Here is a 22,312-nt window from a genome sequence, read left to right as displayed (position 1 = left end):
TTTAACAAGTCATACACATTATTCCTTCCACATACAGCTTTGGCTGCATGCAGACAATTTAATGCATCTCTTAGCATGTCATCAAGTATCAAAAGGTATAAACTTTCTTCTACTGCTTATAACAGCATGTCATGGCTTGCACACATATAAAGCTTGTGAGTGCAATGCCAGATATGTAGGAGAAGTCTAAAGCCATACTGTTATGAAGACACAGGCACGATAAACAGCAGCAATTTAGCGTAACAAGTCATCTCTATGCAGACAGCTGTTGTTTGTGAGGCAAGGCAAAGCGAGGCGAGGCAAGGCGAGGTCGAACTCTAAGCAACACACATTCTGGCCCAGTGTGCCAAAACATTGAGGAGTGCCATTCCTGGTATTCTAGGCAGTCAGACAGTGTCACCTGTCAGCGGACTAGTCTGGGCAATGTTTCCCACATAGTGCAGTACTAAGCAACATAACCATATCACTCTCTTAGAGTCCTTGTCAGTAAGACAGCAGTGTGTGAACAACACAGACATAATGCAGATCATCAGTAACCGACTGGTCTGAACGGACAGGATGGCTAACACCAGGTCGTTCTACATTTGATATTGCAGAGACCGTGCAGCCTCGGATGAGCCGAAATGACAGCGAGACTCAGTCTCCCACTTTGACAGCGTTCATGCAGGATCTTTCCACATTTTCCGCTGCTGATGACGACGTGTTTCAAGACTTAGGAAACATCCCCAAGGAAGACGGTATTCTCTTCAACTTGCTTAGTCAAAGGGATTCTGTTTTTATACCAGTATGTCGTCCAAATAAGTTTTTAGCCTATACAGTTATCAATACTGGTATTGTTCTTCTGTAGAGTTTCCCCACCTGATGTCTGGTCTATTGAATACAATCCAACTAAGGAGGGATTAGACTATTAGGTTTGTTTTTTCCCGTGTGTGTAATTGGACTTTTAAAGTGAAGTGAAGTGTGAAGTGAATTACATTTATATAGCGCTTTTCTCAAGTGACTCAAAGTGCTTTACATAGTGAAACCCATTATCTAAGTTACTTTTAAACCAGTGTGGGTGGCACTGGAAAAAGACCTACACAGTTAAGAAACGACCAGACACTATTTGCATTAGGTCAACAAATACATTTCATATGAAGAACAATATTTTATTGAATAATACAATAACGCTATTGTCATCATTGCATCTCTTCGGGCAGAGATCCCGCCCAAGAACGTCATCACCACAGCAATGGCAGCATGTGATGCCTGCACTGAGCAAAAACAGCTGGCTGATTCAGAGTGGTACTGGGGCAACATCTCAAGGTACAGAGGCTCTCTTTTCTCTTCTTACAGCACCACACAAATAGAAGACTTTGGGGAATTGATCAGTTAAATACTTTAAATTAAGCTTAATGAAAAATAACTGCTGTATTTCATCAGAGACGAAGTCAACAGGATGATGAGGAACACACCCGATGGCACATTCTTGGTCCGAGATGCTTCTAGCAAGGTCAAGGGGGAATACACCTTAACACTGAGGTGAACTTGTTTTGCCAGTTGGAATTTCTATCAAGAAAGCCCCCACATACACTGTCCTTTCGTGGCCTCTCACGAAGAACCACCAAAAGATCAAGGAGAGTATAATAATAATAATAATAGTAATAATAATAATAATAGTAAACTGTGTCAATTTCTTCAAAATTTAAGTGTAGATTTAAGTGTAGGGCTGTCTTCGACTAAGGATTTTCTTACTTTCATAGTCAAATCTGATTAGTTAGATTTTGCCCATAGTCAATCTTTAGTCGAATCAATGGCATTGTTTTTTTAAAAAGGGAAAAGTAATCCCATTGTGATGATCTTAGTGTATACTGACTGGTCACTAGTTGTCAGTAAAACATCACATGATGTAAACCTAGCTGCTATAAGGTGATTCTTATAAAATACTTATAACATTAATATAGTCTTTCATCAGGTCTCATTTGCAACACAAAAAGGCTCAACCACTCTGATAAAGAAACATGAATACCAATTTCTTCTTGTCTGATGCAGCACGCTGACGTCATGTCACTTAGCAACAGATACTGCCTTTTAGAAAGGCAGACAAATGCACGCACGTGCTGCTCTCATATGAAACGTCTCTCAACTGCACCTATATTCAAAGTTGTTGTTTTTTAAAGTGACGCATTAGTAATGAATTAATGATATAGAGTATTTCCATTATTAATCAAATTAGTTTTTTGGTTAAGTAACGAGAACATATTTTTCAGAACACTGGTAGTAACAGCAAACACTTTCAATGTTTTGTTTAAAATACCAATATATTGTACATCACCATTTAACCTAAAAATACCGGGATATCCATGTCGCCCAGCCCTAAAAACAAAAGAAAATATCACAAAAGTTGGAAGTTATATATATATATATATATATATATATATTTATTTGGGCTGTGAATCTTTGGGTGTCCCACAATTCGATTCAATATCGATTCTTGGGGTCACGATTCGATTCAAAATCGATTTTTTTTCAATTCAACACGATTCTCGATTCAAAAACGATTTTTTTCCCGATTCAAAACGATTCTCTATTCATTCAATACATAGGATTTCAGCAGGATCTACCCCAGTCTGCTGGCATGCAAGCAGAGTAGTAGATTTTTGTAAAAAGCTTTTATAAAGGACATTTAAAGGACAATGTTTTATCAACTGATTGCAATAATGTAAATTTGTTTTAACTATTAAATGAACCAAAAATATGACTTATTTCACCTATGTGAAAATATTGGACACAGTGTGTTGTCAAGCTTATGAGATGCGATGCAAGTGTAAGCCACTGTGACACTATTTTTATTTTTATAAAATGTCTAATGATAATGTCAATGATGGATTTTTAATCACTGCTATGTTGAAATTGTAACTAATATTGATACTGTTGTTGATAATATTCATTTTTGTTTCACTACTTTTGGTTTGTTCTGTAACGTGTTTGTGTCTCCTCTGAATTGCTCTGTTTATTGCAGTTCTGAGTGTTGCTGGGTCGGGTTTGATTTTGGAATTGGATTGCATTGTTATGGTATTGCTGTGTATTGTTTTGTTGAATTGATTAATTTAAAAAAAAAAAAAAATTAAAAATAAATAAATAACATAAAATAGATTTTTTTATAATGAGAATCGATTCTGAATCGCACAACGTGAGAATCGCGATTCGAATTCGAATCGTTTTTTTTACCACACCCCTAATATATATATATATATTTGTTTTTGTACCCCGCCTTCCAGCGTGCAGGCAACTGAGATAGGCTCCAGCACCCCCCGTGACCCCGTAAGGGACAAGCGGTAGAAAATGAATGGATGGATATTTGTTTTTACATCTGATGTATTTAATCCTTACAGGAAAGATGGCTCCAATAGACTGATAAAGATCTTCCATCATGGTGGAAAGTACGGCTTCTCTGAGCCATTGACTTTCCTTTCAGTTGTGGAGCTTATTCAGTACTACCAGGACAAGTCACTGGCCCAGTACAACTCTAAACTAGATACGCGGCTGCTGTTTCCCATCTCCAAATATCTGCAGGTGAGTTATCTTGTTTGTATTATGACAAAAATGGGTTTTTGCATTTATGCTTAGTTCAGGGAGAATATAAATGATAAAATAAATGGGTTATACTTGTATAGCGCTTTTCTACCTTCAAGGTACTCAAAGCGCTTTGACAGTATTTCCACATTCACCCATTCACACACACATTCACACACTGATGGAGGGAGCTGCCATGCAAGGCGCTAACCAGCACCCATCAGGAGCAAGGGTGAAGTGTCTTGCCCAAGGACACAACGAACGTGACTAGGATGGTGGAAGGTGGGGATTGAACCCCAGTAACCAGCAACCCTCCGATTGCTGGCACGGCCACTCTACCAACTTCGCCACGCCGTCAACTGAATAATAATAATAATAATAATGTCAACTGAATCAACATTTTAAAAAGTAAATTATAGACTATTGTTACTACTTTCATTTTGTGCTGGGTTAAAACACTGAGCAAACATTGAGGAGTTTTTTTAGAAATTAATAACTCCCCCCACATTGAACAATATTAGTTTCAATCAGAAAGTCTTTACAATTCATCAGTAGAATATATCTGTCTGTGCAGCACGTGGTGATGGAGGTTGGCATGGATGCAGTCGGAGAACGGCTCAAGTTATTTCAGGACCATTATGAAGAGAAGAGCAAAGAGTATGACCGTCTCTATAAGGAGCTCAACCAAACATCACAGGTACAGTAGTGTCCCAAACATTGAGTCTTGCACTCATCAAGCAACATTAAAATGCATTATATACATTTTTATACAACAGAATTTCCTGTATGTTTCTTCATCCAATGTAGGAATTACAGACTAAACGGATGGCCATTGAGGCTTTCAGTGAAATCATTCGGATTTTTGAAGAGGAGTGTGAAACCCAAGAGCGCTACAGCAAGGAATACATTGACATGTTCCTAAAATTAGACAACAGTACAGAAACTGAGAAGTACGAAACCAAACACATTTTGTTTGACTTGTTGTTTTTCAATTATTAAATATGTATTCCAATTATGAAGAGTACTTCCTGAGCATGCACACTACCTGTACAACATGTACAACCTCTGACCAACAGTGAATCAATAAAAGTATTTTTTTTACTGGCAGGCTGCACTAGAGCTCTGCGATACAGAGAAAAATATTCATACCGATGCAGATAATGATATACAGTATATCACGATACTGTAATTCCTCTTTTACCACTGTTAATTGGTTCCAACAAAGTCAGACTCATTACATTATAAATTTATTATTTTCATAGCTAGAGCATAACAACTTAACTACCTTCCAAACATATTTTCCACATTATGAGAGCCCTTAGACATGAAATAACACCCTTTAGTCACCTTTACAATATTTTAAAATAATATAGTAATGCTGCCTGAGACTGAGGCAATCAGTGGCCACGATACTGAACAGCGTGCTCTGATTGGTTTGGTCTCATTTTTTGGCCAATAAATACTCTTGTGGTATTGATATTTTTAGTTAGTTTTACAATTTTTAAGATTAAAAATGCTTAATCTAGGAAAAATAAGCCATGTGGTGAAACTGCAATATTTGAAGCGTGATGTGGCTTGGGACGACTAAAGTTTTTTTTTCTATACACATGGAATTAACGCCAATTTAGCTAATCTTTTCTCCTTCTATTTTTAAAACCAATTTTATGTATAAAAAGGACAAGACAATTAAAAAACCAAAAGCATTTTAGTGCCCTGCCTTCTTTTTGACAGCGTATGCTAGGGCAATGTCTGCACATATGAATTTAGAGATGGTATCTGTAATTTCTCTGTGTCTACAGGACTACTGGTCATAGACGAGGTGTGACTAGATCAAAACGTGATTTATATTTAAAAGCGGTCTCCCGGAAAGAACGTGGTCAGAAATGTTGTGTTTTTAATAGTCATAAGCATATTAGTTTGGTCGTGCGCAAGGGATTAGAATCGCACATTAAATGCTTTGTGTACACTACAAACCGAAAGCGAGCAAACAGACCTCTCCGTTTACGGTGCAACTTGCCCGCTCAGGCAGGCATGACTGAGTAGACAGTGCCGCCGCTCTTTTTGTCCCAACTCTACCAACCTACACAGCGCCCCTGCTAAATTAAAAAAAAATCTTATCATGTCTTTAACCCAATTTAGTGTATCCTCTCGTCTCGTGAGATCAGTATCTTCATACACCCATCATAAACGATGCGTTTGGAGAACGATTGTTAAGTATGTTTTTCTTTTCATCACTCTGTGGTTTTGAGGTAGCACATTTCAACACTGTCTCTGTACTGTTTTTTATGCAGAGTCTTCAGGTAATAGAAAATATTAAACTCTTTCAAGTTGCGAGCATGTTGTGCAGATTAGCCTACCCTTGTTTGGTCAGTGTCTGAATTTTTAATACAAACCGAAGCCAAGCAAAAGGAGTTCCTCTTTCCTTTATTTGGCATTAATTCCACTGTGGGTTTGGTTGGTTTGTGCTTTCCGTTTCTGCAAAGTTGTTGATATCCATGCTCCAGCCAGCTCTAGCATGCATGGATGTATTAGCCCTAGGAAGTTTTTATATGGTACTACGATATACGGTACATCGTAATATTGCACAGCACTAGACTGGCCTACTAAATTCTGACAATTTATCCATGTAAAGAAACGTATGATTCTCCTAATATGTGTAATATAAATTGTTCTGATACAAATGACAGTCTGTTACTTGGACTAATTCGCCACATCCGAGCAGTTTGTATTCCAATAAAATAATTGTCTATCACCGACCAATTTAAACATCAGATTATGATTAAAGTGTCATAGCGTTTCTCCTTAATGCAATTTTGCAGATCATGTTCATTAGAGGTAAAAACATTCATGATGGAGATGAGTAAATAAACATTCTTTACTGAGTCTGGCCTGCCTGTTTCTAGGATTCAGAATAACTCTGATGAGCTGCAATCAAGGGTGGAGGAGATACACAACAGCAAAATTATGTTGGAAAATGAATTGAGAAGCAAGGTGCTGGCCCACATGGAAGTTGACAGAAGAATAAATCACCTGAAGCCAGACCTCGTGCAGCTCAAGAAAATCAGAGATCAGTATTTGATGTAGGTCCACACTTCCAATATGTTTAACAGTTCTTTCTATATTAAACCTATGGATTCTTACCTGGAATTAGGATTACCGTATAGGTCTTTGTATGTGCATACAAATTTAGAGCAAATCATATATATCCCAGCAAACTAACTCTGCTCTTGGTTACAGCTGGCTCTCACAGCAAGGAACCAGGCAGAGCCAAATTGATGACTGGCTTGGTGTAAGAAATGAAGAAGAGTGAGTATCATTCTTTATCCATTTATTTTGGGGTGTGGCTCAGATAGTATAGCGGACGTCTAGAATCTTGAGAGTTCCTGGTACAAATCCAGCTTTCACCATCCTAGTCAGTGTCATGTCCTTGAACAAAAGACACGACGAGGAGAAAACGCTGTCGAAGTGGAGCCACATGAATAAGACCACCCACAAAACGGCGCATTTTGAAGCGACGGTCAGAAAGCGACTTGAAGATGGTCTGTAAAACTTAAAGGCCTACTGAAACCCACTACTACCGACCACACAGTCTGATAGTTTATATATCAATGATGAAATCTTAACATTGCAACACATGCCAATACGGCTGGGTTAACTTATAAAGTGCAATTTTAAATTTCCCGCCACACTTCCGGTTGAAAACGTCTAGATATGATGACGTATACGCGTGTCGTCAACGGTTGATACGGAAGTAATCGGACCCATTGAATCCAATACAAAAAAGCTCTGTTTTCATCCCAAAATTCCACAGTATTCTGGACATCTGTGTTGGTGAATCTTTTGCAATTTGTTTAATGAACAATGGAGACTGCAAAGAAGAAAGCTGTAGGTGGGATCGGTGTATTAGCGGCGGACTACAGCAACACAACCAGGAGGACTTTGAGGATAGCAGACGCGCTAGCCTAACGACCTCACCTTAACGACCTCACCTTGACTTCCTCCGTCTCCGGGACGCCAACCGCATCGGTGATTGGGTGAAGTCCTTCGTTGTACCGTCGATTGCTGGAACGCAGGTGAGCATGGGTCGTGATGAGCAGATGAGAGCTGGCGTAGGTGCAGAGCCAATGTTTTTAGCATAGCTCTGTCGAGGTTCCGTAGCTAAGTTAGCTTCAATGGCGTCGTTAGCAACAGCATTGCTAAGCTTCGCCAAGATGGAAAGCATTAACCGTGTATTTACATGTCCAGAGTTTGGTAGTATTGTTGATCTTCTGTCTATCCTTCCAGTCAGGGGTTTATTTATTTTGTTTCTATATGCAGTAAAGCCCGATGCTATCACGTTAGCTCAGTAGCTAAAGAGCTTCACCGATGTATTGTCGTGGAGATAAAAGTCACTGTGAATGTCCATTTCGCGTTCTCGACTCTCATTTTCAAGAGAATATAGTATCCGAGGTGGTTTAAAATACAAATCCGTGATCCACAATAGAAAAAGGAGAGTGTGGAATCCAATGAACCCTTGTACCTAAGTTACGGTCAGAGCAAAAAAAGATACGTTCTGCACTGCACGCTAGTCCTTCACTTTCACATCCTCATCCACGAATCTTTCATCCTCGCTCAAATTAATGGGGGAATCGTCGCTTTCTCGGTCCGAATCTCTCTCGCTGCTGGTGTAAACAATGGGAAATTGTGAGCAGTCCTTCCTCCGGTGTCGTCACGCTACTTCCGGTAGGGGCAAGGCTTTTTTTTATCAGAGACCAAAAGTTGCGAACTTTATCGTCGTCGTTCTATACTAAATCCTTTCAGCAAAAATATGGCAATATCGCGAAATGATCAAGTATGACACATAGAATGGATCTGCTATCCCCGTTTAAATAAAAAAAAATCATTTCAGTAGGCCTTTAATATATGCAACATTTTGACCAAAGAGCCACCCTCCATGTTATGTAAACTACAAGGAAGTGTTTCAAATTTAGAAAAAAATGCGCCTTACAATCCGATGCGCCTTTATAATAGTAGTGTTCTCTGCTTCACAACGTCTTTTGAAATTGAAGCTTCCACTTTTTGTTAGCCCATACACCCTAGCAGACGGTACCCACCACGAGGAGAGAACCTGGTATGTTGGAAGTATGACTCGAAAGGAGGCAGAGGAGCTGCTTAGAGGCAGAAGGGACGGCACTTTCCTCATCAGAGATAGCCAAAGTCAGAAAGGATCCTACGCCTGCTCTGTAGCGTGAGTACCCTCCAATTTGCTTCTTTGGGTAGTGTCATTTACGATAGAAATAACAGACAGTTGTCCCTCTTGCACAGCGTGGACGGGCACGTGAAGCACTGTGTGATCAACAGGACATCTACAGGCTATGGCTTTGCTGAGCCATATAACCTGTACTCATCACTCAGAGAGCTGGTGCTCCACTATCAGCACACATCCCTGATCCAACACAACCAGCAGCTGAATGTAACCCTGGCCTGGCCTGCTCTCAGCCAGCAGCCCAGCTGAGAAACCACCAGCATGCCACACTGATAGCACTTTCTCGATGTTTCACTATATCAGCACTCAGAAGAACAACAAAACAGGAAGGACACTGTTAACCAGCTCAAACTGAAAAAGTGTTGAGAATTTTAGCGCTTATTTTTTATATCCAACACTACTACAAAAGCATGATGATACCTCCTTTTGTTTTTTTTTTTAGAACAATCACATGTTTGTAATGTTTTTCTTGTTAGGCAACAAAAAATAGAAAATTATATTTGAGACCAAGATTTTTTAGTGTATTAACTATGAAACCTCACGTGCTGTGACAGTATGATAGATGCCCACAGTATGTTTAACATTGCTTTGACAGTCAGTTATTCCATGAGGAGATTTTTATTGAAGCCAATTTGCTGGCGGACCCAATGACAATGTAAACAATCGGTACATCTGTAATTAGTGATTCTCTTTACTCAGGATGTCCCGATCATCCATAAGTGAGATTGGCTGATACCAATCACATGTATTACCCTTAAACATTTTATTTATTTATGGTTTATATTGACAGTTTAACAATATCAACACAATATTTAAACAAGTCCCTTATTGTCTTTCTTGGTGTGTTCAGCCTCGTCCTTTGTGGATAATGATACTTAGACACTTATAATATAAAGAAATGCAGCTTATTTGCAGTAATGGAGGTAGTTATTACCTTAGGTGGAGCTTCTCCACATTGTGTATGGAGACACATAATTAGCTGTTAGCTACAGCGTCAGCCAGAGGGGATCAACATTTTAGATCAGCAATAAAATGCATTGATCGGCAATGGCGATCACATACTTTTCACAAAAATTGGCCGATACTGATTGGTGGCCTATCGATTGGCACATCCCTACACTTAAGTAATGGTAATGGTGTTTAAGCAGCTATTACAGTGGTACATCGGTTTTCGTTAAACCTCAAATTTTTTGTATGATTGAGTTTGACAATTGTTTTTTGCCAAACATGTTCTTATAACATCCCACTCGTTGGTGACACAGTAACCCTGCTTTCCATTATAGGACTTAATATCACTGCAAAAAAAAATCAATCATTGGGCCAAAAAAAGTTGCAAATGACACCACCTTGAAAAAGTAGATGAGAAACTTTATTGAATTGAAGAAAGAAATTGTGGCAAAGTGTGAAGGTGGCATTTGTATTGCTTACCCTCCCCTCCTCTTTCTCTGCACTTTGCCATCTTCGCCCTTAGTTAGTGTATATTTATTTTATAATGCAAATATATTTGCACTGTTTTCTGCATGTACAGTAAGAAGGGGATTCATATGGGCCCCATTTGTCGCGGGTTACCTGACACGTGAAACGTGACAGATTGGGGATGTGCACTATCCACTTTAGCCGACAGATGGCAGTAGAGTGTTGAATATCTTAAATGCGTTTTGTGGTAATTCCAAGTTTGACCACAGCGTCAGTTGCTATATATAGAGTGGCGCTTTACATCATTTTTAAGCAGACTGCATGGCAAAATGATTAACTCCCCACTAGGGCTGGGCGGTATACCGGTATTACAATTAACGATTTTACAGTTAATACCGGTATATTTTAGAAAGATATATATTTTTGAAACATTACATCATACCGGTATCTTTTGATGTGCCTTTGTTACAGCCGTTTGCGGCCGGTGTGGCGCTGCGGCCGGGGGGCCCAGCAGGCAACGTAGCTGAGGAAGGGTATGGCGCGCATCCGGAGTCGCTACCGCGCTTTGCCGACACGACTCCCGAACTATAGCTCCAGCGACTGGCGGGGGCTCCTCTTTAATAACCAGAGGTAACACAAGCTGGTGAAAAGATTCAACAGAATAGCTGTCACAGCCGACAAAACTGCCTCTAGCTAACAAATACAGCTCAGTTGAAACCCTCGCTGACATCACACGTTGCTTGGCAACACACACCGCCTTTTAAAAGGCACTCACTGTCTGCCATCATAAAACTTCTCTCAACAGCATATTACTTATATTTTAAAAAAAATGTACAATTACATTTATTAAAGATTAATTCCATTCATAATTAAATAAATTTTTTGGTCAAGTAACTATAATTACTTTTAAAAAGTAATTTTCATAACACTGGTAGTAACAGTAATGTGGTGTTGAATTTAAATTACCACTCAGTGCGTTTGTCATTTCTGGGTTGCAATGTTTTTGACCGAGAGGAACGTACATTTTGTTTTGTCATTCAATAGCTGCTGTTCATTGGCTGTAGTAGACAAGATCTAGAGGCATATACACAAACCAGATAGTCAGAAAACAGCTGAAAATTAGGAAGAGGATTCTCACGATGTTTAAAGGCCTACTGAAATGAAATTTTTTTCATTTAAACGGGGATAGCAGATCCATTCTATGTGTCATACTTGATCATTTTGTGATATTGCCATATTTTTGCTGATAGGATTTAGTAGAGAACATCGACGATAAAGTTCGCAACTTTTGGTCGCTGATAAAAAAAGCCTTGCCTGTACCGGAAGTAGCGTGACGTCACAGGTTGAAAGGCTCCTCACATTTCCCCATTGTTTACAATGCAGCGAGAGCGATTCGGACCGAGAAAGCGACGATTACCCCATTAATTTGAGCGAGGATGAAAGATTTGTGGATGAGGAACGTAAGAGTGTAGGACTAGAGTGCAGTGCAGGACGTATCTTTTTTCGCTCTGACCGTAACTTAGGTACAAGGGTTCATTGGATTCCACACTTTCTCCTTTTTCTATTGTGGATCACGGATTTGTATTTTAAACCACCTCGGATACCATATCCTCTTGAAAATGAGAGTCGAGAACGCGAAATGGACATTCACAGTGACTTTTATCTCCACGACAATACATCAGCGAAGCTCTTTAGCTACGGAGAAAACGTGATAGCATCGTGCTTAAATGCAGATAGAAACAAAAGAAATAAACCCCTGACTGGAATGATAGACAGAAAATCAACAATACTTTAAACCATGGACATGTAACTACACGGTTAATGCTCTCCAGCCTGTCGAAGCTTAACAATGCTGTTGCTAACAACGCCAATGAAGCTAACTTAGCTACGGGACCTCGACAGAGCTATGCTAAAAACATTAGCTCTGCACCTACGCCAGCTCTCATCTGCTCATCACGACCCGTGCTCACCTGCGTTCCAGCGATCGACGGCGCGATGAAGGACTTCACCCGATCACCGATGCGATCGGCGGCCCGGAGACGGAGGAAGTCAAGGTGAGGACAGCGGTGCGGCGGCGGGCGTTGTAGCTTTCGACGACACCCCGGCCGCCATCAGAGTCGGCAAGAAACATATATTTCCCAAAAGTTACGTACGTGACATGCACATAGCGCCACGCACGTACGAGCAAGCGATCAAATGTTTGGAAGCCAAAGCTGTACTCACGGTAGCGCGTCTGCTATCCATCTCAAAATCCTCCTGGTTGTGTTGCTGTAGTCCGCCGCTAATACACCGATCCCACCTACAGCTTTCTTCTTTGCAGTCTTCATTGTTCACTAAACAAATTGCAAAAGATTCACCAACACAGATATCCAGAATACTGTGGAATTTTTCGATGAAAACAGAGCTGTTTGTATTGGGACACAATGGTGTGCCAATACTTCCGTTCACTCCGTGACGTCACGCGCAAACGTCATCATACCGAGACGTTTTCAACCGGATATTTCCCGGGAAATTTAAAATTGCACTTTATAAGTTAACCCTGCCGTATTGGCATGTGTTGCAATGTTAAGATTTCATCATTGATATATAAACTATCAGACTGAGTGGTCGGTAGTAGTGGGTTTCAGTAGGCCTTTAAAAGATTCTACCTCACCAAAAGGTGGGCTGTTCCTACTATTTGGTCACCCAAGTTTACATTTCGCCTAAATGTTTACATTTTGAAGTTGCTTCCCTGTTAACAGTCCAGCAATGCTAATATTTCCAACAATATTTAGTAACATCAGTATGTTGTTGCCATAGAATAAACAGCCTGCGAGAGATTTATTTACAGAGCATTTGTGACGTAATAACACCGCTTCATTTTTTCCACATTTTTTTTATGTTACAGCCTTATTCCAAAATGGAATAATTCATTTTTGTCGTCAAAAGTCCACAGACAATACCCCATAATGACAATGTGAAAAGGTAGAACATGTTTTAAAAACACATGTACATAAGTATTCACAGCATTTTCTTAATACTCTGTTGATGCACCTTTTGCAGCAATTACAGCCTCAAGTGAATTAAGCATGGTGGAGGCAGCATAATGCTGTGTGGATGTTTTTCAGCAGCAGGAGCTGGTAGACTAGTTAGGATAGAGGGAAAGATAAATGCAGCAATGTACAGAGACATCCTGGATGAAAACCAATGCTTCCCATCCAACCTGATGGAGCCTGAGAGGTGCTGCAAAGAGGAATAGGCAAAACTGCCCAAAGATAGGTGTGCCAAGTTTGTGGCATCATATTCAAAAAGGCTTGTGGCTGTAATTGCTGCCAAAGGTGCATCAAAAAAGTATTGCGCAAAGGCTGTGAAAACTTTTCAGATGCACTGTAATTGTATTGAGAGCAGTGCTATCAGACAAATGGCACTACAAATATGTGCGAGACTTATGGTTGTCTATGGGGGTGTTGTGCGACACACCAACTAACTGTTAGTATACCTATGAGTGCTTGTGTTGTTGTTTTTGTTTCACAGATTATTTACATACACACATTTTGAATACGTGTTAAGTCCGTTCTGTAAGATATTCAAAACAAAGTTTTGTACCGTTCTTGTGAAAAGAGAAAAACATTGAAACTGCATGCACATCACAAGACTTGCACGGCAGCTCTGAAATGGGGGCACATTAAAGCATAGAAATTGCACTAATGCATCTCATATGATGCGGAGGTATCATGACCGTTTTCTGTTATCATGACATGTTATTGTCTGTAATTGAAGCAGGCCGATTTGTGATGGTGCTAAGTGTGTTGACGGATGTCATGTGACTAACAGAGCACTAATGGACAGTGCTAGTGTGTGGCATCTTCACAGTGTTACCAACAGTGGTTTATTATTATTTGGAGTAGGTAACTTTGTATTTCCCCAAGTGTGTGTGCGATGTCATCTTCTGCTGCTGTTTTGTAACGTAAATATTTCATCCCCATGGACAAAGAAACACATCAGCCTAGTTTAACGCACCTGAAACGATCAGTTTGATGAAACTACAGACAGAAGATGAGCTCTTATCTTGTAGCTTATGGGGCTAATTTATGAATTTTACTTTGCAAACGGCCATATTTGTTTTGAAGTTTTTAACAGACACTGAAAAAGTGTTTTATTCATTGAGCAACGGCGCCATCTTTTGGACAAGTTCGGTCGCTGCAGGGTGAACGTCTACAGCAGGGGTCACCAACCTTTTTGAAACCAAGAGCTACTTCTTGGGTACTGATTAATGCGAAGGGCTACCAGTTTGATACACACTTAAATAAATTGCCAGAAATAGCCAATTTGCTGAATTTACCTTTAACTCTATGTTATTATTAATAATTAATGATATTTACACTTAATTGAACGGTTTAAAAGAGGAGAAAACACGAAAAAAATGACAATTAAATTTTGAAACATAGTTTATCTTCAATTTCGACTCTTTAAAATTCAAAATTCAACCGAAAAAAAGAAGAGAAAAACTAGCTAATTTGAATCTTTTTGAAAAAATAAAAAAAATAATTTATGGAACATCATTAGTAATTTTTCCTGATTAAGATTAATTTTAGAATTTTGATGACATGTTTTAAATAGGTTAAAATCCAATCTACACTTTGTTAGAATATATATCAAATTGGACCAAGCTATATTTCTAACAAAGACAAATCATTATTTCTTCTAGATTTTCCATAACAAAATTTTTTAAAGAAATTCAAAAGACTTTGAAATAAGATTTAAATTTGATTCTACAGATTTTGTAGATTTGCCAGAATAATTTTTTTTAATTCGAATCATAGTAAGTTTGAAGAAATATTTCACAAATATTCTTCGTCGAAAAAACAGAAGCTAAAATGAAGAATTAAATAAAAATGTATTTATTATTCTTTACAATAAAAAAATAAATTTACTTGAACATTGATTTAAATTGTCAGGAAAGAAGAGGAAGGAATTTAAAAGGTATATGTGCTTAAAAATCCTAAAATCATTTTTAGGGTTGTATTTTTTCTCTAAAATTGTATTTCTGAAAGTTATAAGAAGCAAAGTAAAGAAATTAATTTATTTATTTAAACAAGTGAAGACCAAGTCTTTAAAATATTTTCTTGGATTTTCAAATTCTATTTGAGTTTTGTCTCTCTTAGAATTAAAAATGTCGGGCAAAGCGAGACCAGCTTGCTAGTAAATAAATAAAATTTAAAAAATAGAGGCAGCTCACTGGTAAGTGCTGCTATTTGAGCTATTTTTAGAACAGGCCAGCGGGCTACTCATCTGGTCCTTACTGGCTACCTGGTGCCCGTGGGCACCGCGTTGGTGACCCCTGGTCTACAGTATTCCCTTTGGTTTTGTGTTTTGAACCAGAAGTACAAGTGCCGTTCCGTCTTCTACTCGTCCATAGACTTTCTTCATTCATCACTCCAAGCAACGTTTTGTAAGTTTTACAATATAACTAAAATAATTCATAATTACTAAACCGTCCCCAGTGTGATGTCTGTAGGAGTGTTTTCATGCTTATTTGTACATACTATCGTAATGTTACCAAGCTAAGATTGTTAGCATTAGCTAATATGATAACACGTTTACAAGTGTCTGTGTTAGTATTAACTTACAATGGCATTCTGTTTGTTTTGTTCCAGTTTCATAAATTCACCAACACGTCACCGTGGAGTTATTGAATATGTTTAGCTGATTGGAGAGTTCGCTTCCGCAGCTAGTGGGTCCATGACGATTACTTCGGTTTTGTTTGATCAGCCATTTTACTGCTAGTTTGGAAACAATTAAGGAATGTAAATAACCATTTACAAAATAAAAAATGTCACAACATATATATCTTCTGCTTATAGTCCGGTGCAGCTAATACATAGAAAAAAATATTTACTTTTAAAATTTAGTGGGTGCGGCTTATGTGCGCTAGAATCTGGAAAATACGGTAATTCCATTTATATACCCAAATCTAGTTGTCTATTTTTTACCTTTGTACATTAATCAGTTTTGTTCAAGTAGCCATTATACAAGTGAATGGAATTTTCCCTGAACATGACAAAATTTGTTCTAAAAGAAAAGCTAAATGTATTCAAATATTGATTTAAAATACACACTCGATTTTCTTACATACAAACCCTCCTCAAGTGATTCTACGATGTCACTGCTGGCTTGGAATGGTTTCAGTACGAGGGAACAAGCTTTGAAAGTACTTTCCCCAGTCATCTCAGTTATGGTCATATTCACATACATTTGCATTACAAAATAAGGGAATGTTTCTGTTAAAGGGAAAATAAGTGGAATTCTGCCTGAAATTTACAAAATACAAAAACGCAAGTGCGCTAGGAAAGAAGTGCAAAAGACAGGAGATTTTCTGGGAAAAGGTGAGGGTCGACAAGCATGAGTATTCACAATAAAAATGTAGGTCTCTGTAATAGCAGTGCTGGAAACAATTACATCAATACAACATTTGAACAAAACAAGCTACTGCATGGATTATCAACATCAGCTTCCATTAAGGAGTATGTTGGTAGAAGTTTAGAGACTGTTATGTAGAATTTGAGGTTGTTTTAATTGGGATAGCTGCGTTTACACTGCAGATCGAAGCGCTCAATTTAGCGCCTATAGCAGAGATCTTCAACAGGGAGTCCGCGACTCCCAGGCAGTCCAAAGGGGTACTGCAGGGAGGCTGTGAAGTTTTTGGTTGATTTTTATGATATATCGTTTTATATTTCCCCTTACAATTTTTTCACAGATGTAAATGTATTTAAATACACATGAACACTGAGCCAACACATTGTCATGTAGTTGAATATGAATAAATAACATAACATGAGTAAATAATGATTTTATTCATGTTAGTATTTAGTATAGCTAGCGATCGGCGCCCTAGTTGGCAGCTAGCGATCGGCGCCCTAGTTGCCAGCTGGCAATTAGAGCGCTAGTTGTCAGTTAGCAATTAGCGCTCTAGTTGCCAACTCTGAACTACCGTGCCAGTTACCAGCTGGCGATTAGCAAACTACTGTCAGCTAACAATATAGCCCTTGCTGCCAGCTGGCAATTGGCGTGCTAATTGTCAGCTAGCGATTGACGCCCTAGTTGTCAGCTAGCAACTTGCACGCTAGTTGCCAGCTAGCAATTAATGCGGCAGTTGCCAGCTACCAAATAGCGCACTATAATCAGCAAGGGATTTAATTACATTTGGAGAAGCCCTGATTCAATGCAATTGCATGCAGTACATGTTTTCTATTGAAACTGAAAATGCCAGAAAGTGTCTAATTGGAAGAGAAGGAGGGGAATTCAGATTAAGGGGGTCAGGCTCCACTTTAGTAGCCAGACGGCACTACAGTGTTGAATATTTTAAAATGTGTTTTGTGGCAATTCCAACTTTGGCCAAAGCATCAGTTGCTATGTAGAGTGACACTTTCCATCATTTTCAGCAGACTGCATTGCAAAATTATAACCACCCCCTCCCTCTCACGCAAGATTCACTCAGAAATGGGGCCATATGAATCCCTGCAGTATTGATTATTTCCAGCCTTTTGTGGCGGGACATCTGTGGATTAAAGGACTTCTTCTCAACCATGGTGTGCTCCCGGAAGTAAACAAATGCCTGACTTGGAAATACTTTTAAAATGATCTCAAGATCTAGCAAAACTATCTCAGGATCTGGCAATATTTTCTTTGGATTGTGTTTTGCTCACCCCCTAACCCCTGTATCTGAAAGAGCAAATACAAATCGGAATGGTGTCGCCACGTAGTGCAAATCAAGCCTACGAGAAGGGCAGAAACAGAATAATGTACAGGAATGTTGTGATTGAGAGGAGTGTTACAAAAGAGATGTTTTGCTGTCACCTGTTTGACATTTGTCCGTCATCCTTTCAGATATAGACATTTTATTCAAACATTTGGTCAATCGGAAGAATTATCTAGCATGAAAAAAAAATTGGGAAAGTTTTGTTTCAGTTTGAGCTGACCAAATACCTCTCTATTTGTTGTTTCCCCCCAAAGTACATACTGTACATACCGTTTCTGTGACTTGTCGCTCTAGTGACTGTAAAAATTGACCTTCCGCTTTTATCCAAATCATTTAGTTGCACTTAATATTTTATGGCTGTCAAGAAATACTGTTGACGTAAATGTTTGTTTTCTATTTCAATTATGCAATGACATTGTGCGTGTTTTGTCGCGGTAGCTTGTCTTTCTTGCAGGAGTGAGTCATCTGATGAAAATGTGCTGGTTCAAAATGTTTTAGTTGGTGTAAAACCTATTGTCCTTATTTACCTTCTTCCAGACTACCATTGTTCATGTATGCACTTTAACTACCAAATAAAGTCAAGATTATAAAGACGTGTATCTGTTGATATCATTTTAAGGGAAGCTTCACTTTTTTGGGGGGGAATTCTGCCTATTGTTCACAATCATTATGAAAGACAAGAACACAACTTTTTTTTGGGGGGGGGGGGGGGGGGGGGGTTGTAAAGGTTTTGTTTTTTTTGTTTTTTTCCCCAAACGTTTGCAAGATGCGGCTAAAGGAAGTCATCTATGTTGCCTCCAAAGCCCTCTAAAACAACTTTAAAACACTCTGTTTTATATACATGCCGCTTATATATGTAATGTAGTAACATACACATTCATAACAATATCTAATATGTACAATATTTAACGTATTTTGGTCATTTTAAGCCAGTGGTTCTTAACCTGGGTTCGATCGAACCCTAGGGGTTCGGTGAGTCGGGCTCAGGGGTTCGGCAGAGGTCAAGACACACCTGACTCATCGTGTAAATAAAAACTTCTCCCTATCGGGCGTATTACGGATACGGCAACAGCAGAAGTCAGACTGATTTGCAGGTGTGTAATTTGTTGTGAGTTCATGCACTGTGTTGGTTTTGTTCTTTGAACAAGGTGATGTTCATGCACGGTTCATTTTGTGCACCAGTAAAAAAACATGGTAACACTTTAGTATGGGGAACATATTCACCATTAATTAGTTGCTTATTAACATGCAAATTAGTAACATATTGGCTCTTAACTAGTCATTATTAAGTACTTATTAATGCCTTATTCGGCATGGCCTTATTATAACCCTAACCCTCTAACCCTGGCCCTAACCCTCTAACCCTAACCAAATAACTCTAAATTAAATCTTCATTACTTAGAATATGTTCCCCATGCTAAAGTGTTGCCAAAAACATATAACTTTGTCTTGAATTTGAAAAAAACAAAATATTTTATTTTTCACTAAAGAAGGGTTCGGTAAATGCGCATATGAAACTGGTGGGGTTCGGTACCTCCAACAAGGTTAAGAACCACTGTTTTAAGCATTACCGGAACTTTTTTCCTGGGCGCATTGATTTCAGTGCCCGAAGCAACTTCCTACTTCCGTCAACAAAAGTGTGTTTTACTTTCGGCAACAAATGCATGTGTGTTCTAATCATGGCAGACTTCGTACTGTAACTGTTTTTATATTGTTTTACTTTATTTTTTATTCAAGAAAATGTTTTTAATTAATTTATCTCATTTTATTAATTTTAAAAAAAAGGACCTTATCTTCACCATACCTGGTTGTCCAAATTAGGCATAATAATGTGTTAATTCCACGACTGTATATATCGGTATCGGTTGATATTGGTATCGGTAATTAAGAGTTGGACAATATCGGAATATGGCCAAAAAAGCCATTATCGGACATCCCTAATATATACATATATATATATATATATATATATATATATACATACACAGTATGTGTGTATGTATTTTTTTTTTTGCATTCTATTTAGTAATAATCGGCTTGTTCCAGGTGGCTAGTAGGAGCAATCCGTTCTGCCTCACGTCTCCACCTCATCGCTGCCACCACAGCCTGGGGGGGGGGGGGGGCCAATAGACTACAGACTCTGATTCCATTGAACACATTGTTTATTAAAAAATAACCAAATAATATATTATAATAAATAAAAATATTAGAGAAATAAAGAAGCCTACAATTTTTGGTTGTGTTTTCCGCTCCATTTGCAGAATGGCGATTTACGATATATATCTCAATATTTTTTTTGTAAAGTATAAACAAAACAAAAAAACAGTCCTAGTTACCTGAGATACTAAGTATGTCATTATTAGTAAGTCAATATTTTGACTTAGTAATTTGATGTTAGTTTGTCTAAATTGTCAGACAATCGCTTCTCTGATGTCTCCATCATGTCCAGAAGTCTCTTCTTTATCTGGACGTCTTCTTCTACTGCATTCAGCAACTTTGTCTCCATTGGAAGTTTTCGTTTTAGTCTGTCGTGCTTGTGGCTGTTGAGTTTTGCCTAGTGAACAAAACAAACATTTTTATAAGGATTTTTACAAAATTACATTCAATAATCATGAATACATTATTTGGGATTAACCAACTTTAGCACAGGTGTAAGATAGTGACATGGGATTTACAACATGTCAAATGGCCCTCAACAACGTCGGGAAACAATGTGTGTCAATAGAGCACTTCGAGGTATTTTAATTTTGACAGAAAAAAAAAACATTTAATGCAACTGCAGTTTTACTTAACTCAATATTATTATAACAAGAAACTACTCAAAGCAACCCTGTTTAAATACATCTAAAACAGCTGAACTTTAATATATTCTTGCCATCTTGACTTCTGATTCCAAAGCAAGTATTTTTGTCACACTGTTGTTGAACAATGATAATATTAAAACAAATTGGCAAAATATAATTCCCCATTGTTGAAAGTGGTCATCTGAGAGCATTTGTAATTGCAGTGCAGTTCATATAAAAATGTTTTGATGCCCCAGATGTACAACATCTATCTGCCTTTTAACAATATTACTTCCTAGCAATGAAGTTAGCGCCCACATACCTGAAGTATAGCACTTCTCTCTTTCACCACAGAAGATAGTGGATTGCTCCTATTGGAATCTTGCTGCTTTTGTACATCATTTGGCATATCTTTGTCTGTGACCAGGCTGTCAAGGTTGAATGGAGAATCTGAACTCCTGTGAGAGCTTGTGTCAATATCTGATGTTTCTATTCCAAATTGAATGGATGAAGTTGATGGAGAACCGCCCCAGGTCTGCTCGCATAGTTCGAAGTACAGCAACAGAACTCTACCGTAACCACTTGTTCGACCTGTGTCAACTGCTTGTCTATACTTTCCACGAATCGCTTTCAGTTTAGTGCCGATAGTTGTTTTTGTGATGTCCTGTTTCCGATGATGAAATTCCTCAGATGTCCCTCCAAGTTCGTACCGTTCCAAAATAAGGTAAGAATGTCACCAGACTTGGACTGGCAAGTTTCCCGGTCAACACTTTGTTGAGTTTTGTTAACTTTAAACTCCAAAACGATGCTTAAAAGTAGCTCTACTTCTCTGTCAGTCCACATATATAATTCTTTCTTGCCGTGACCCACCATTTTTGCTATATGCCGCCTGTGGAAATGACGTTTTGGATGTTTCTGATTGGCTAAAATGGTCTTAAGTCCTAAGCTACAGCACCCCCATTTTTTTGGCATGCGTATGACACTCAGTGTATGCGTTTGCTTGGGGACAGTAATAGTTTTTTTAAATGCGCATGTGTGGCTGGAGATCTTGTTAAGACGTTAGTTTAGGCGGTGGCTCTTTGTTGTTAAGGTGGCCGCCTTAACAACAAGACGCTGCGGGAAACCCTGTACGTACGTACGTACGTACATACGTACATACATACATATATATATAGTGTGTGTGTGTGTGTGTGTGTGTGTGTGTGTGTCTCATAAGACTTGTGAATGAAAGGCAACATTTAAAAAAATAAAGTTTCTCTTTAAGAAAGCAATTTCACGCTGCAGTAAATTCATTATACATTTGCTCAATGTTTTCAGAAGAAGACAACTATATTCTGTACCAACACAGAAATGCTGTTTTTTGTGAGATGACTGACATAAGTCCGGCAAAGTAATTTGCATAAACTTCACATAAATTATATATATTTTTTATAAGTACTATTTTAAGCAAGGCAGGTTTATTTACAGAGCATTATTCATACAAAAGGCAATTCAAAGTGCTTTACATAAAATGACAAGGCAAAAATAAAAATATAATTTAAATGAAAATAATAAAATATAATCTTCATAAAAACA

The 22,312-nt window shown here is 38.4% G+C and overlaps 1 protein-coding gene across 1 annotated transcript in view; it reads left to right on the top strand.

Moving 5' to 3' along the window:
* Positions 1–18,540, top strand: part of LOC133635206 (phosphatidylinositol 3-kinase regulatory subunit gamma-like) — a 28,460-nt gene extending 9,920 nt beyond the window's left edge. The window contains exons 3-12 of the mRNA XM_062028114.1: positions 597–737; positions 1,200–1,305; positions 1,423–1,521; positions 3,375–3,555; positions 4,130–4,252; positions 4,363–4,505; positions 6,459–6,635; positions 6,793–6,861; positions 8,621–8,782; positions 8,860–18,540. Of these exons, the coding sequence (XP_061884098.1) occupies positions 597–737; positions 1,200–1,305; positions 1,423–1,521; positions 3,375–3,555; positions 4,130–4,252; positions 4,363–4,505; positions 6,459–6,635; positions 6,793–6,861; positions 8,621–8,782; positions 8,860–9,049 (1,391 nt within the window). The 3' untranslated portion in view covers positions 9,050–18,540. The remainder of the gene's footprint in view (positions 1–596; positions 738–1,199; positions 1,306–1,422; positions 1,522–3,374; positions 3,556–4,129; positions 4,253–4,362; positions 4,506–6,458; positions 6,636–6,792; positions 6,862–8,620; positions 8,783–8,859) is intronic.
* Positions 18,541–22,312: the final 3,772 nt, after the last annotated feature.

Source organism: Entelurus aequoreus, linkage group LG19 (assembly GCF_033978785.1).
Source record: "Entelurus aequoreus isolate RoL-2023_Sb linkage group LG19, RoL_Eaeq_v1.1, whole genome shotgun sequence".
NCBI lineage: Eukaryota > Metazoa > Chordata > Actinopteri > Syngnathiformes > Syngnathidae > Entelurus > Entelurus aequoreus.
Note: the sequence above shows the minus strand (reverse complement) of the source record. Positions and strands in the feature narration are given on the sequence as shown.